The sequence below is a fragment of the Ursus maritimus genome, unplaced genomic scaffold, assembly GCF_017311325.1.
Source record: "Ursus maritimus isolate PB19 unplaced genomic scaffold, ASM1731132v1 scaffold_23, whole genome shotgun sequence".
In the NCBI taxonomy this organism is placed as follows: Eukaryota; Metazoa; Chordata; class Mammalia; order Carnivora; family Ursidae; genus Ursus; species Ursus maritimus.
Genome location: NW_024424786.1, coordinates 39,885,189 through 39,900,068, shown reverse-complemented (window position 1 = coordinate 39,900,068; position 14,880 = coordinate 39,885,189). Strand labels below are relative to the sequence as shown.

The following is a 14,880-nucleotide window of genomic DNA, read 5'->3' as shown; positions in this document are numbered from 1 at the left end:
TTTTAAAATAATGTATCATTAAATGTTAACAGATAATATATTTTATCAAAAGTAACTATATTTCTAGGGGCACCTGGGTGGCTTGGTCAGTTGGTTAAGGCTCTGACTCTTGATTTCAGCTCAGGTCATGATCTCAGCATCATGAGATCGAACCCCACATCAGGCACCACACTCAGCAGGGAGTCTGCTGGAGATTCTCTCTTTTCCTCTCCCTCTCCCTCTTCCCCTCCACCCGCTCGTGCTCTCCCTCTCTCTAAAATAAATCTTTAAAAAAAGAATTATATTTCTAAAAAACTAATGAGGAGATTGGCATTGTGCTTGGGATTTACCCCAGGAATACAAGGATGGTCAACATACAGAAATCAACCAATATAGGAGCACCTGGGTGGCTCAGTTGGTTAAGCGTCTACCTTCAGCCCAGGTCATGATCCCAGGGTCCTCTGCCCCTCCCCCCTGCTGTGCTCTCTTGCTCATGCTCTCTCTCTCTCTCAAATAAATAAAACCTTTTAAATAAAGAAATCAACCAATATAATACCCTGCAGTAATAGAACAAAGGGGGGAAAAACCACATGATCATCCCAACTGATAAAGAAAAAGCATTTGAGGCAGATAGCCTCTTCTCTGTTGTCCCACTTGCCGCTCCCTTGTAGTGTCTTATAAACTTTTACCTTCATTAAGAAAAAAAGAAAGGAAAAGAAAAGAAAAAGCATTTGACCAAATCCAGCACCCTTTCATTATAAAAACACTCAATAAACTAGGAATAGAGGGGAATTTCCTCAGTATGATAAGTGCCACAGCTAACATACTCATTTATGAAAAACTGAAAAAGCCTTTCCCTTAAGATCTAAAACAAGGCAAGGATGTCTGCTTTCACCACTTCTATTCATCTTAGTACTGGTTCCTAGCCAGAGCAATTAGTCAGGAAAAAGAAATTAAGTGCATACAAATTGGAAAGGAAGAAGTTAAACTATATCTGTGGAAGACATGATCTTACATGTAGAAAATCCTGGAGAATCCACACACACACAGAAAAACTATTAGACCTGATCAATGAATTCAGCAAAGTTTCAGGATACAAAATCAACATACAAAATCAGTTGTATTTGTAAGCACTAGCAAAAAACAATCTGAAAAGAAAATTAAGAAAACAATTCCATTTACAATAGCATCAGTAAGAAAAAAATACTTAGCAATAAACTTAATCAAGGAGATGCAAGACTTGTACACCAAAAACTACAAAAAGTTGCTAAAAGAAATCAAAGTATTAATAGAAAGATATCCATGTTTGTAGATTGGAAGACTTAATATTATTAAGATGACAAAACAATCGATACAGATTCAGTGAAAACCCTATCAAAACCCCAATGGCATATTTTCAAAAATGGACAAGCCCATCTTAAAATTTATATGGAATTTCAAGGGACCCTGAATAGCCAAAATAATCTTGAAAAAACAAAATTGGAGGACTCCTACTTCCCAATTTAAGAACTTACTACAAAGCTACAGGCAATCAAAAAATATGGTATTGACATTAGGACAACTTTATAGACCATAGAATAGAATTAGCCTAGAAATAAACCCAAACATCTGTGGTCAATTGGTTTTTTACTAGAATGCCAAGACCATTCAATAGGGGAGGAATAGTCTCTTTTTAATAAATGGTTCTGAGAAGAGTGGATATCCACATGCAGAAGAATGAAGTTAGACCAGTACCTTATACCATATAAAAAACGTAACTAAAAATAGATCGAAGGTCTAGGGGCACCTGGATGGTGCAGTTGGTTGAGCTACCAACTCTTGGTTTTGGCTCTGGTTGTGATCTCGGGGTCATGAGATCAAGCCCCATGTTGGGCTCCACACTCAGTGTGGAATCTGCTTAAGACTTTTTCTCCTTCTCCCTCTGCCCCTCCTCCACTAAAAATAAATAAATAATATATATATTTTTAAAGATTTTACTTACTCATTTGCCAGAGAGAGAGAGTAAGCTGCAGGCAGAGGGAGAAGAAGGCTCCCCGCTGAGCAGGGAGCCTGACTGGGGACTAGATCTGAGGACTCTGGGATCAGAACCTGAGCTGAAGGCAGACAGTTAACTGACTGAGCCACCCAGGCACCCTGACTAAATTTTTTAAAATTGTGCATCAAAGGACACTATCAACAGAGTTAAAGGGCAACCCACAGATGGGAGACAATATTTGTAAATCATATATCTGGTAGGAGTTTAATGTCTAGAATATAAAAAGAAGTACAACTCAACAGCAAAAAAAAAACAAAAAACAATTTAAAAATGGACAAAGGAATAGACATTCTTCAAAGGAGATATACGAATAGCCAACAAGCACATGAAAAGATGCTCAATGTCATCAGTCACTAGAGAAATGCAAATCCAAACCACAATGAGATACCGCTTCACACCTACTAGGATAGCTATATAAAAAACAAAACCACCCAGAAAATAACAGTTGGCAAGGATGTAGAGAAATTGGAACCCTTGTATAGTGCTTATGGGAATATAAAATAGTGCACCTGCTGTGGAAAACAATTTGGCAGTTCCTCAAAAAATTAAACATAGAATTAACCATAAGACCCAGCAATTTCATTCGTAGGTATATGCCCAAGAGAATTGAAAGCAGGCACTCAAGTGGAAGCAGATGGTTGTACGACACTGTTCATAGCTGTATTATTCACAATAGCCAGAAGATGGAAACAACCCAAGTGTCCTTCAAATTGGTGAATGGATAAACAAAATGCAGTTATATGTGATATATATATGTATACACACACACACACACACACACACACACACACACACAGGAATATTATTGAGCCATAAAAAGAAAGTGCAAAAGAGATGAAGTTCTGATACAGGTACAACATGGGTAAACCTTGAAAACATTATGCCAAGTGAAATAATCCAGCAACAAAAGGAAAAATAGTGTATGATTCCACTTCCATGAAATCTTAAATAGGAAAATTTATAGAGCTGGAAAATAGACTAGGGGTCACCAGGGGTGGGTGGAGGGCAGAATGGGGAATTATTGCTTAATGAGTACAGTGATTCTGTTTGGGAAGATAAACTTTGGAAATAGTAGTGATGGTTGCACACCATGGTTATGAGTGTAATTAATACCACTGAATTGTATACTTAAAAATGTTTAAAATGACAAATTTTAGTTTATATATATTTTACCACAATTTTAAAGTGTATTAATTTAAAATAATAATATATCCATTACATCTTAACACATTTTTATTAAAAATAACCATATTTTCCAAGACAAAAAATTAATGAGAAGATTGGCATTGTTTTAAGTTTTTGCAAAGCTCATTAGTGTCTGGCTTAATAGAGGGCTGCTAGATTATATCTGCTTCTGCATTCAATCTGTTGTGAATTTCTTTTTTTTTGGTTGAGTTATATGAAAAAAATCCAGTCCCACATAGATCTATAGTTGGGAAGGGTAGGAATTTGGTAATAGCCTTCACAGATCATTATGGATGTTCTTCTTTGACCCTGCATCAAAACTTAAGAAGTGGTAGTTGTATTGTTTTGTTTTGTTTTGTTTTAATGTAGTTTTTTAAAAAGATTTATTTATTTATTTGAGAGAGAGAGCAGGTGGAGTGGGAGAGTCTTTTTCTAGGATTTTATTTATTTATTTATTTATTTGTTCGTTTGTTTGTTTATCTGAGAGAGCGAGAGAGCAAGAGAATGTGTGCCCCACACATGAGCAGGGGAAGGCTCAGAGGGAGAGGGACAGGCAAAGAATCCCAAGCAGACACAGCACATAGCTGGGCTCAGGGCTCTAGCTCACGTGCCTTGAGATCATGACCTGAGCCCAAACCAAGAGTTGGACACTTAAACGCCTGAGCCACCCAGGCTTCCCTAATGTGGTAGGTTTTTTGTTTTGTTCTTTTTTTTAAGACTTTATTTATTTGTCTTGATAGAGAGAGTGGGCAAACAGGGTGGGAAACCAAAGGGAGAGGGAGAATCTCAAGCAGACTCCGCACAGAGCACAGAGCCCGGAGCTCTGCACGGAGATGGATCCCAAGACCCTGAGATTGTTACCTGAGCTGAAATCAAGAGTTGGTCCCTGAGCCAACTGAGCCACCCAGGCTCCCCTTTAATGTGGTAGATTTTTAAAGGTTAGTTGCAATATGGAATCTGAATTATATCAGTGCACTTTTTGAACTCTGCTACATTAAAAGCCATTGGTCTGTCTTGTTCTGTGAATGAATCTTTTACCTCGGATGGTGTTGAAACATGATGTGTTTCATTGGTCATTTGGAAAATACTAGTTCAATGACTTATATAGATCATCCAAATGTGGACACATTTCATTATACAATATTACAAAATCGTATTTGCTAATATCACTACCAATCTTAGAAAAGTGTTTCAGTATTTGAAAGTTGTCAACCTCAGTGTGGTGGATAGTTTTCCAAAGTTCAAATTTTTGCTTGAAATCCCAAACTTTATCATTGACATAAACTGTCAGTTGTTTTCCTTGAATTGATAAGCTCACCCTTCATTTCTGAGACAATGTCACATTCCTAAATCTGAATAACAACTATAGTTTGTCTGCTAACTGATCATTGAAGTAAAACAACAACCCATGAAAAGACCAGCTAGTTCAGTTTGCAATTCAAACAATCTCACAAGTGCTTTTCCTCAAGATAACCATCGCATTTCATATTTCGGTATGCAGCAGAAGTGCTGTGTGAGTACTTTCCATTTTTATCACATAATGTATTAAAAAAGACATGTATTTAAGGATTGAGATTTTATAAAATTATCAATTTTTTCCTGCTTCCTCAAATATATTAAATGAAGCTGGATTTTTTTTTTCCTGTGTGGCAGTTCAGATGACCACAACTGCTAGTACAGTTCAGTGCAACTGGTTAGATTTGTGCAAAGGCACCAGCAGTTTTGCCCTCCGCTGCTTTTGCACTAATGATTAAAATGTTAACACACCAAAAAAGGGCAAATAACATCTTACTGTTACTATAAAAATAGTTTTGCCCTTCGAGATTCCTTGAAGGGTCTTGAGGACACCTGGTGGTCCACAGACTACACTTGAGTACACCTTGTCTAACAAATTATTAACTTTCACAGTGGGAATTTCAGGTCTTGGCAGGTTAATGGAGAAGATATTTTGGTGCAGCCTTCTTCTGACTCTCAAATCGCACCACCTTGGTGATCACTTTTTCCCATGAGCCCTGGGTCAACACACACAACTGTTACTTAGTCATGTTTCTGTAACTCCGTGGAAGTGTCATTTTTGTTCTACTGTCTTCTCTCTACTGACAGTAGAGTCTACTGTCTTCAGAGTTTTCCTTCTCGGTTTACTTATGTCTTATCTGTTTACCTTCTAGAGGGGAAGAGATAGAGAATAAGGAAGTCATCGTCCAGGAGCTGGAGGTAGGGAAAGAAGCAGATGAATTCTGGGAAAGTTATTCTTTAAGCCAAGGATTTGTCCATACCCAGATCTTAATTATTTACTGTGAACTGAGTCACAGCCTCCACTTGATCACTGGGCTTCTCCCTGCCATATTTCCTCTGCAAAGAAACGTCACTGTTTTTCCAGGGAAATTAAAGCCTGTATCCTTTCTCAGTTCTCCTAGTTGAAGTGTCAGGACCTTTGAGGCTGGGTTCTATTGTTTCCACCAGAGTTCCCAGCCCTCCGCAGCTCTCTTTTGTGGCAGCTGGCATAGAGAAAACTTCTGGAGGACTGCCGCCTTCCAGGGCTCTGGAAAACCTCACCCTCCGAACCACTGCCTGGTACTTGACGTTCAGGAAACTCAACTGTAAATACACAGACAAGACTGCTGTGTCTTCACTTTAATTGGAAACATTTGCGATTTGCTTTATTCCCACTTCATTTTCATTCCTTTTCTACACAGCTTTAGGTTCTCCCACAGGAAGGAGATTGAGCAAGTGAACAGCTTTGTAAATTGGCAAAAGTGTTGTCCAAGGAGTTAGAGCTCTGGGTGCTGGGCCTGGATTTCAGCCCTGGCTGAGCCACTGATTAGCTGTGTAGCCCCCCAGTAAATCATTCTCTTGGTCTTAATTGCCTCATTCGTAAAGTGAGAGTGCTAAACTAGGTTATTTCTCTTCTAACTTCACAACTCAGTGATTTATCACTCTTCTAATTTATGAAAACATATGCTGCTGTATTTCAAAGAATTTGAATACAATGAAATATACAAATAAACTCTATGAAACCAAAAATTTAAGTCATAGCCTTAAAGGTATCTATCTATAGCTCTTTGGCTAAGTGTTGAAAGATACGTTAGGATCTTGCAGGAGCTCACAGACATCATTATAACAATTATTTTAATAGAGGACCATGACAGTTTTCTGCTTATTTTAACTGTGAGTAGAGCAGAGTTTATTTCACTTTGCTTCAGTTAATTTGGGCAGAGAAAAGCGCAAGGCAGCATAGTAAAGTGGAGAGAGCATAGACCTTAGAGCCTGTCACATCTGGATCTGAGTTAAGTTCTGCCTTCACACTGGGCTTTTGGACAAGTTACCCATTTTCTCTGAGGCTGTTTCCCTACCTGTCAATGAAGTTGATAAATAATACCTGTTTCCAAGATTGTGGTGAAGATTAGAAATAGATGTGTGCAATGCTTGCCACACAGTAAGTAGCTCAGTACATCGTAGCTAGAGAGCATCTATCTACATTTATAATCCTACCAAATTTTTCAAAGTGCTTTTTTTATGTTCTTACTCTCAGTTTTGAGTCAGATGTTACCATCCTCTTTTATTTATTAGGAAAATGTTTTTTGATAGGCAGTTAAGAGGGATGAGAGGGTAAGCTCTGGAACCCCACTAATGGTTAAGAGGGTAGGCTCTGGAACCCCACTGCGTGGGTTCATATCTTGGCTCCACCATTACCTTCTATGTAACCCTGAATAAGTTATTTCACCTCTCTTTGTCTTAGTTTACTTGTCTATAAAATGGGGATAATAAAAAATGCCTATCTCATAAGGTCTCTGTGACTGTTAATAACTATAAAATAACACCTGCCATTGTGATTATTCAGTAAATATTAGCTATTAAAATTATAAGCCAGAGGCTCCTGGCAGCTCGGTGGAGCATATGACTCTTGATCTCGGGATTGTGAGTTCAAGCCCCATGTTGGGCATAGAGTTTATAAATAAATAAACTTTAAAATTATGACCAGATACTATGGTACCACAGAGAATACAAAAATAAATAAGGCACCATTTCTGCCTCCTGTGAGCCCCAATATGAGGAAATTGAGGCGTAGAGAGATGAAATGACAAAACTAAAACTGAAATTCAGGTATTTTCCCCATAGAAATCCAGGAGTCTTTATGATATCAAATTGTTTAAATGTATATACTAATAAGCATAGGTTAATTAGAGACTAATCAAGATTTTAAAAGAGTAGAAGAAAAGGTTGGACTTAAGCTAAGGTAAAATAACTGTATATCAGTAAATACCAGTATTATTCATTCATTCTGTCAGCCTACAATTATGAGGCGGACACCATAGAAGGAATGCTAACATAAATCAGGTATATATTCTTGCTCAAGGAGATTTCTCAGTAAGGAAAATAAAACATATGTGGATGGAATGTGGTAAAGACCCAAGGCTAACTACTGAGAAGTTTGAGACTAATAGTTAATTTACAACTGGGAGAATCAGGGAAAACTTTCTGGAGGAGATAGCTTCTGAACTGGACCTCAAAGGATAGGTAGGATTTGGACATAAGCTGATGGGTAGAAAGGGCATTTCAGGCAGAGGGAATAGACTATGCAAGAACACAGAAATGGAGAAGCAGAAGGCATGTTCAGGGAACAGCAGATAGTTCAGCTTTAATAGAATATAGAGGATGGAAAAAGCAGTGACAGGTATAAATGGAAAGATTGGCTGGGACCAGACGGTATTAAAGTCATTTCAAGTTTGTTTTTGTTTTTGTTTTTTCAGGATTCTATTCGTGTAGTCTTGGGAAACTTGGACAATCTGCAGCCATTTGCTACAGAGCACTTCATTATATTTCCCTGTATCCTTTCCTTTCTGAATAGAAATGAGCAGCAGGTCGCATTGTAGATTCAAATGGAAACAGCAAACCCACAGGGCAAACCAGGGAAAGGAGAGGGTCTTCTTCCTAAAATAGTACTCAAGGATTCATACTGACTGACTTCTTTCCTCAATCCTTAGCATCGTTTCCCAGATAAAAGCAAATGGGAGAGAGTGTCCCACCTGAAATTCAAACATGGGGAAATCATCTTGGTCCCCTATCCATTTGTTTTCACTCTATATGTGGAGATGAAATGGTTTCATGAAAACCTGTCACCTGGTAAGTAGAATGATGGAAGTGAGCGGTAGAGAAGAAATAGGGAAGGTTGAATGTCCGTGGGTTAGCAGTGCACGCTCAATATGGCGAAATGGTCAGTCAGACTGGGCCCCAGCACTGCACCGTGCAGAGGTTAGGAACAGAGTGCTCCAAGCCAGACCGCCTGATTCAAATCCTGGTGGATTTGCCACTTAATAGTTGTACGACCTTAGATGAATTAGTTAATCTTTCTGTGCCTCCTTTGTGAAATGGTGAAGAATAATAATAGCACCTATCTCATTGGATTGTTAAAAGGATTAAATATATATATATAAATACTGGTAGATGGAAAGGAGTACAAAGTCTGACTGGCAGTAATCACTCAGTGAAAGCGATCTATTATATAAAAATACTTCCTTCCATTTTAGAGTATGCAGTGACTTTCACCTTAGGGGTATCTTAAAGGCATCTCCCAGTTTTTAATCTCTGAAGGCCATTGCTATTTTTACTCATAGAGGGACAAATAGATACCTGTACCAGTTTGATTTGGAAAAGAGTGCAAAGGCCTTGCCTCAAAATATCTACCCAATTCATTTACCATTGATGTCTGAAGTTCCACCTTGTTTCTTTTAGTAAGGATCATTCCCTTTTAAGTGGCATATCATTAGAATACAGTATGAATATAATACTTTTGAGCTTGTAGATGACAATAGTTCTAGAAGAGGGGAGGAAGAGAGTTTGAAGACACTGTATTTCTAGCAAAAGTGGTACCAGGCGGAAAGAAGAAGGGCAGACACAGAGGTTTTTGTCTAGGACCAGTTCTGAGAAATAAATGATAGCCAGAAATCTAAGTGAAACAGCATCTTGATCCATTATGATATTCAAATTTCCTGTTGTAGGGGAGCCAATAAACGACAGTCCTCTTGGGTTGGTAAGTTTGTCTTTTCTGTACAAGATGAAAATTGCCTTTATTGCCTTGTTTTGTCCAAAAGGTTCTGCTCTTATCTCTTCCTCTTCCCCTTGGTTGCTGCTCAGGTGCAGTCAGAATTGTATACATGAGACCATCTTTTTCCTCGTGGCTAGATTTCTGAGATGGTCTCTAACAGAATGTCTATCCTTATTTGAAAAGCTGGTGTTAAAAGTCGCTTTTGGCAATTTAAAGATGGGGAGTTCTCTTTACTGTGCCCTCATGAACTGTGAACAGCTCTGGAAAAGGAGTCACAGGAGTCTGGTTCCTCTCTGAAGGTCCTAGCAGAGCGGAAAGCGGCGGGAGCCATGATGAGGAAACGGAAACAAGCAGAAGTGCCCAGCTCCCCCAGCAGGCCAGCGCTGGACAGGTCAGTGATGTAGGGAGAGAGTCTAAATCCTGCATCCTGGTTAGGCTTTGCCAGCTATTGTTGCCAGGCGATCTTGTCCTTCAGTGAGTTGCTTTTTGTCTTGGGGCTTCATGGGTACTTGCCTATTTCCATGGGTGGACTAAGGGAAGGAGGCAAGTCAATATTTGCAATGCAATTTGAACACAATTCCTTCCTCAGCAAAGTAGGATTCTTCTGTTCATCAGACAAGGGCTGGGAGGAAATGCAATCAGATCTATACAATTGAATCCAATGCGTATTCAGTGAGCATTTAGTACGGTCGTGTTACCAGAAGCCATAAGACTTAAGAAGTCCCAGAATATTATACAAGAACATGAGAAACCCTCAAGAGAGTGAGAAAAAAATAAAATATAATTCTGTTTTACCTAGTAAGCAGTAAACTTTTGGAACTCTACCTTAAGACATAGAGTAGGCTAAAATGGAAATGTCTGCAGGAGGTTATATATCAATTACAGCGCGAGATGCTGCAACAGTAGGGGCAATGTTGAACACATCCCTAACATGTCGAAATTGCTATCATGGAGGGTACTTATTTTCTTCTTCCGAATCTCTGTCAGGGACAGAGTGAGTCAGTAAGATAATACAGTCATTCTTATTAGCACCCAGCTAGGGCAGCTGGAATAATCCAAGATGTGGTTTGCTCCCCAGCCCAATGTGCTTTCAGCTCATGTTCACAGAGAGCAGCTGCTCCCTTCCTGGGACTATGTGGGCACACGGGAGCAGTGAGGGTGGACCATGAGGGAGCTGAGCCTTCTGCCCTCCAAATGCACATGTCAGGGAAGAGTTAGGAAATTTCTTTCCCAACCAGGTGGAATGTGAAGGTACTTGGAGGTGTGACACTTTGCTCAGTTCTGTTTGACTGAATTTTCCATGGGGATGAGGCCTCACATCTTGCCTTTCTCTGGGTTTTGATGCAGACAAGTATTTCAAAATCTGATTGCCTGCTATCAATCACATTTTCCCTTTCTCAACCCCTAGATCACTAAATGTCTCAAATTGGGATTCTGCTGTGAATTAAAGCAGCACCCAAAGAGAATTTGGCCACACAATTTATTCTGCAGGCCAGGAGTGGTATAAAAATAGCCAACCTGCTGAAATATTCATTTGGACCACGTTTGCTTAAATGTGGTGATGTTGCTGCTGCCGCCAGTAACATTTCCTGGGCTTTTCCCCCATCTCAGGGCCAAGATGGAGATTTCCAGCCAAGGCCCCAGCATAAAGAAGCCCCTTATGGAAACCAGGAGGGTAAGCACCAAAATGGAGGCTGTAAGGCTTCTGGCTGTTCCTGCTCTGTTACAAATCAGGATTCCTGTCACCAGCATATCTTGGTCCTAAGTACAGACTGAACTGACTGAACGCATTCTCAGGTTTCACCGTCAGCAGAGCAACATCCAACCATTCCACCCTTGCCACAACCTGTCCTGAAAGCGGCCACGTAGTATACACATCGATGAGTCCTTTTGTTAAAAGGTCTTTTCTTCTCACCTTAAAAAGCTGCTTCTTGTACTCTGCAGTGAGATAAGAAAACAGGTCTGTTGAATTGTGGTGGGATCTGGTAGAGAATTTTTTCATTTTAGAAGGCTTTTTGCCATCATCTACATTGGCGTCTGAGCCTGGGAACATCTAATTTTTATAGATGAGCTAGGCATGTATCAGCAGGGGATACTGGTAAGAGAAAACTTCATTTAGGTCAGTGGTGGGCTGGTCCCAATGGTATTTGATTTCATTTGTGAGGTTTATTCCCCATTTAGATATTCCTATATTTGCTGCTACTCCATTTTAGAGCTTCTTTTCCATAGTAGTCTCTAAAAGAGTGCTTTTTCTTTTCTTCCCCTCTTGAAAGAGCTGTTAGTTGTGCCTTTTCCTTACTTTTCACTTGTGTCTCTAAAGTAGCTCTGACCTTCAGTATTTAAACACTCCCATTCACCTGCGTCACCTTCCCAAGTCCCATAGCATGATCAGTTACAGAGCAGACATCTATATGTGCGTTTATTCGACAGACTTACTGTGTGTCTACTACTATTAGAGGTATCATGCTCTCCTCTAAAAATGTCAACAGCATAAAGCTAGGCAGACAATTATTGATCGATGTGCTACATACAGGAATAAAGAAGTACAGGAAACAAAGGAACCACAAAGGAGAACCTCACCCAAATTAGGTGGATGTGAGGGAGGGTTCCCAGAGTAGCTCAAAGAACTAAGGCCAAGAGGAAAGACTACAGTGCATTTGGTGACTGCAAGCCAGTGTACCGGGAGCTTAGTTAAAGTGCAGTGCTGAGAAATGTTACTGAAGAGGTCAGCACAGGATGGATCGTGAAAGGCTTAAGGCCACCTTCAAGATCACAGGATTTCCCTAAAACATTTGTTAAGTAGAAAGGTTAAGTGATTTTCACTTCTAAATGATTATTCTGCCTCCTGTTTGTAAGGTATTGTGTTAGTTGCTGGGGTTCATGGAAGCAGGTAAAACCTGGTTTCTTTCCAGTAACTTATTGTTTAGTTGGGGGAAGAGGGAACCCTTAGGGCCTCAGACCTCGGCCTCTGTGGGTAGGGGCAGGGCACAGGACCCGTTGTGCAAACCCAGGTGGCCCACTGAATGACTATAGGCAGATGATTACCCTCTTCTATACTCCCATCCTTTCAAGAAGGAAGAAAAAGAAATGAGAAAGTACAGGAGGAGTACATGAAGATCTGAAGAACAAAGACGCTTTATACAACCAAGATAATTACTATTAAAAGAACATTTCCCTCACTCTCTATCCTTCATACCTTCCTATTCTTAGTTTGACACATCATCTCCCTCAAGAACAGTACCCACAGTTTCTTACTCAACATAATTACCTTTTCAACCTGATACTGGGTTTAGAAAAAACCAAGGAAAAAAAAAACCCAAAAGGAACATGTTTATTGATTTTGACTCAAAGCCCAGTGACGGTCTCCATTGTAGACCCTGTTCTCAGAGAGAGGATTTCTTCTGAATTAGACTGATCACAGTAACTCTCAGTGTAAGTCACTTGAGCTGGAAAAATTGAATTTGCTCCTATGGTCCAATGCTTAATATTTTCTCTCCCGTTTGGGGAACTCAGGGTGTCAGGTCACAGTCAGTGTGGACTCTCATGTCTGAACATGACACCACTGGGATCTGGTACAGGGAAAGCTTAGAAGAACACGACACATATCTGAATAAGGTCTCTGTTTCATAAGAGGTGTTTTGGGGAGAATGGGAAGGAAAGGCAGACCCATTCCCTTTATTACTTCGGGTCCCAGACTAGAGATCCAGACTTTGTAAGGATAAAAAGTGAGGGAGAGCAGATGAATGGTTCAGAAGTAAAACAGACTGCCATGTGTGTAGTTTTTTGTTTTTGTTTTCTGCCACCGCTGCTTGAACTGTACTTCTAAGCAGATCTGGCCCTGAACATACAGAGAACAATCTTGTGTTGGGTTGTAAGTATATATTATGTCTTGTTGGATGTTCCAGATGGTACCCTCAGTCTTATTTCAGGCTGTGTTTTTCCTTTCTTATGACATTTGCCTAAAAAGACATCTGTCAAGTTTTCAGGAGAGCACAAATCCTAGACTATCTCGTGAGGGAAATCTCCCCTGGTTAGGAGACCTTCACCTTTGCCCCAGGGCCTTTGCCCCTCTGTTCCCCACTGCCAACCTAAGTAGATGCTTTCATTAGGACCAATGCAGCAGAATTTAAGCTCCAAGCCATAGTTTCATTAAATTCGTAAGAATCATTTCCTCAAGCTACAAATCAGAGCTGTACCCCTGTAACCCAGTGTACCTGAAGACTTAGAAGAGGTAAGAGATGGTTTCTTTCCTCCCCAGAGTTCCCTTTCATGTTTACAGGAATATTACTTAAGTAGTAGCCTATGTGTTCTAGAATTTGAGGTTTTGTGGAAAAGTTTCTCTTAGAAATACAGCTTAGGGTGCCTGGGTGGCTCAATGGGTTAAGAGTCTGCCTTCAGCTCGGGTCATGATCCCAGGGTCCTGGGATCAAGCCCCACTCTGGGCTCCCTGCTCAGCAGAGAGTCTGCTTCTCCCTCTGCCTCTCCTCCTGGCTTGTGTTCTCTCTCTTGCTGACCCTCTCTCTCTCTCTCTCTCTCTCTCTCGAAAAATAAATAAATAAAATCTTAAAGAAAAAAAGAAAAGAAAAGAAATATAGCTTATGCTTCAGATGGGGACTACATCCTAACTTTCCCAGAGGCTTATCATGCTTCTGCCTCTTGACCCACCTCGACAGTCTGCAGTCCCTTGCTGTAGAATTCTTCATTAGCACAATGGCTCAAGGAACTTCTCAGCACTGCTAGGTAGTCAGGAGTGGCCAATTGGCAGAGAATACCAAAGAAAATATCTGAACCATGATCTGAATGTCAGGGTGTCAACTGGAAATGTTGTAGGTTTGGAACCAGGTTATAGGATGTCCCCTCAAAGTACGAAAGAATTTCTATGAAGGAGTAGCCCAGGGAGAAGATTGAGTGGTATTGTGCTGGTTGCTTAGGCTGTAATCATGTTTACACTGCCCCAGCTCTAGCCGTGCTCATCACATTTACTTGTTAATGGTACTGTGCCTTTGTACATCATGTCCCTATCTAGAATGCTGTCTTCTCTCTGACCATCTCCTCACCCTCATTACGACAAAATCCCACTCATCCATCAAGTGCCCGTTCCAATAGCACTTCCCCTATGAAGTCTTCATTGACTAACCACCAACCAACAAATAGCATTCAGACCACCAAGCTCTATGAGAGTAAAGTTTAAAACTTTTCTTCGTCCTCTTTTTATCAGAACAAAGAAAGAAAAACCCAGCAGGAATGGCAGGAGACCCCAACATCTAATATCACTGATATCCAGGAACAGGGTAGGTTCTGGGAAATTTATTCTCTTTTAATAATCGTCCTCTCCTCTTTAGTTCTCTGAAGAGCAGAGCAGCATAGAGCTCTGAGTCTGGGCACACTTGCTGGGTGATGTGTCTTGCTCCCGTGGAGATGCCTGTTGGCTAACGTCCGGTCTGGGGGCCTGCCCTTGAATAATAAAACCCCCAACCCCCAAGAGAAGTGAAGGGAAACAATGCATGTACTTCCTGGGCTTCTGATGGTGAAAATGATGCTCCCACTATTTGAAAACATTTCCATGTGGGGTGGTAAGTTTTACAGAAAAGTTGGGAGGAATGGTTTCACTTTTTTGTCTCATTGGAGAATAATC

General features: G+C 40.3%; 1 protein-coding gene across 18 annotated transcripts in view; it reads left to right on the top strand.

The window, feature by feature from the left end:
* LOC103679432 (glycoprotein hormone alpha-2) overlaps positions 1–14,880 on the top strand; it is a 28,749-nt gene that overhangs the window by 9,177 nt on the left and 4,692 nt on the right. For 7 of the 18 annotated variants that reach the window (XR_005837157.1, XR_005837158.1, XM_040639356.1 and 4 more), the window contains exons 3-9: positions 5,368–5,413; positions 7,951–8,026; positions 8,198–8,323; positions 9,199–9,230; positions 9,524–9,636; positions 10,857–10,920; positions 14,464–14,536. Coding sequence is in view for 16 of the 18 variants with exons in the window: in XM_040639356.1 (XP_040495290.1) it covers positions 5,368–5,413; positions 7,951–8,026; positions 8,198–8,323; positions 9,199–9,230; positions 9,524–9,636; positions 10,857–10,920; positions 14,464–14,536 (530 nt within the window). In the remaining 2 variants the exon portion in view is untranslated. Of the gene's footprint in view, positions 1–5,367; positions 5,414–7,950; positions 8,027–8,197; positions 8,324–9,198; positions 9,231–9,503; positions 9,637–10,856; positions 10,921–14,463; positions 14,537–14,880 lie in introns of all 18 variants that reach the window. The other 11 variants (XM_040639343.1, XM_040639358.1, XM_040639344.1 and 8 more) reach the window with 6 other exon arrangements.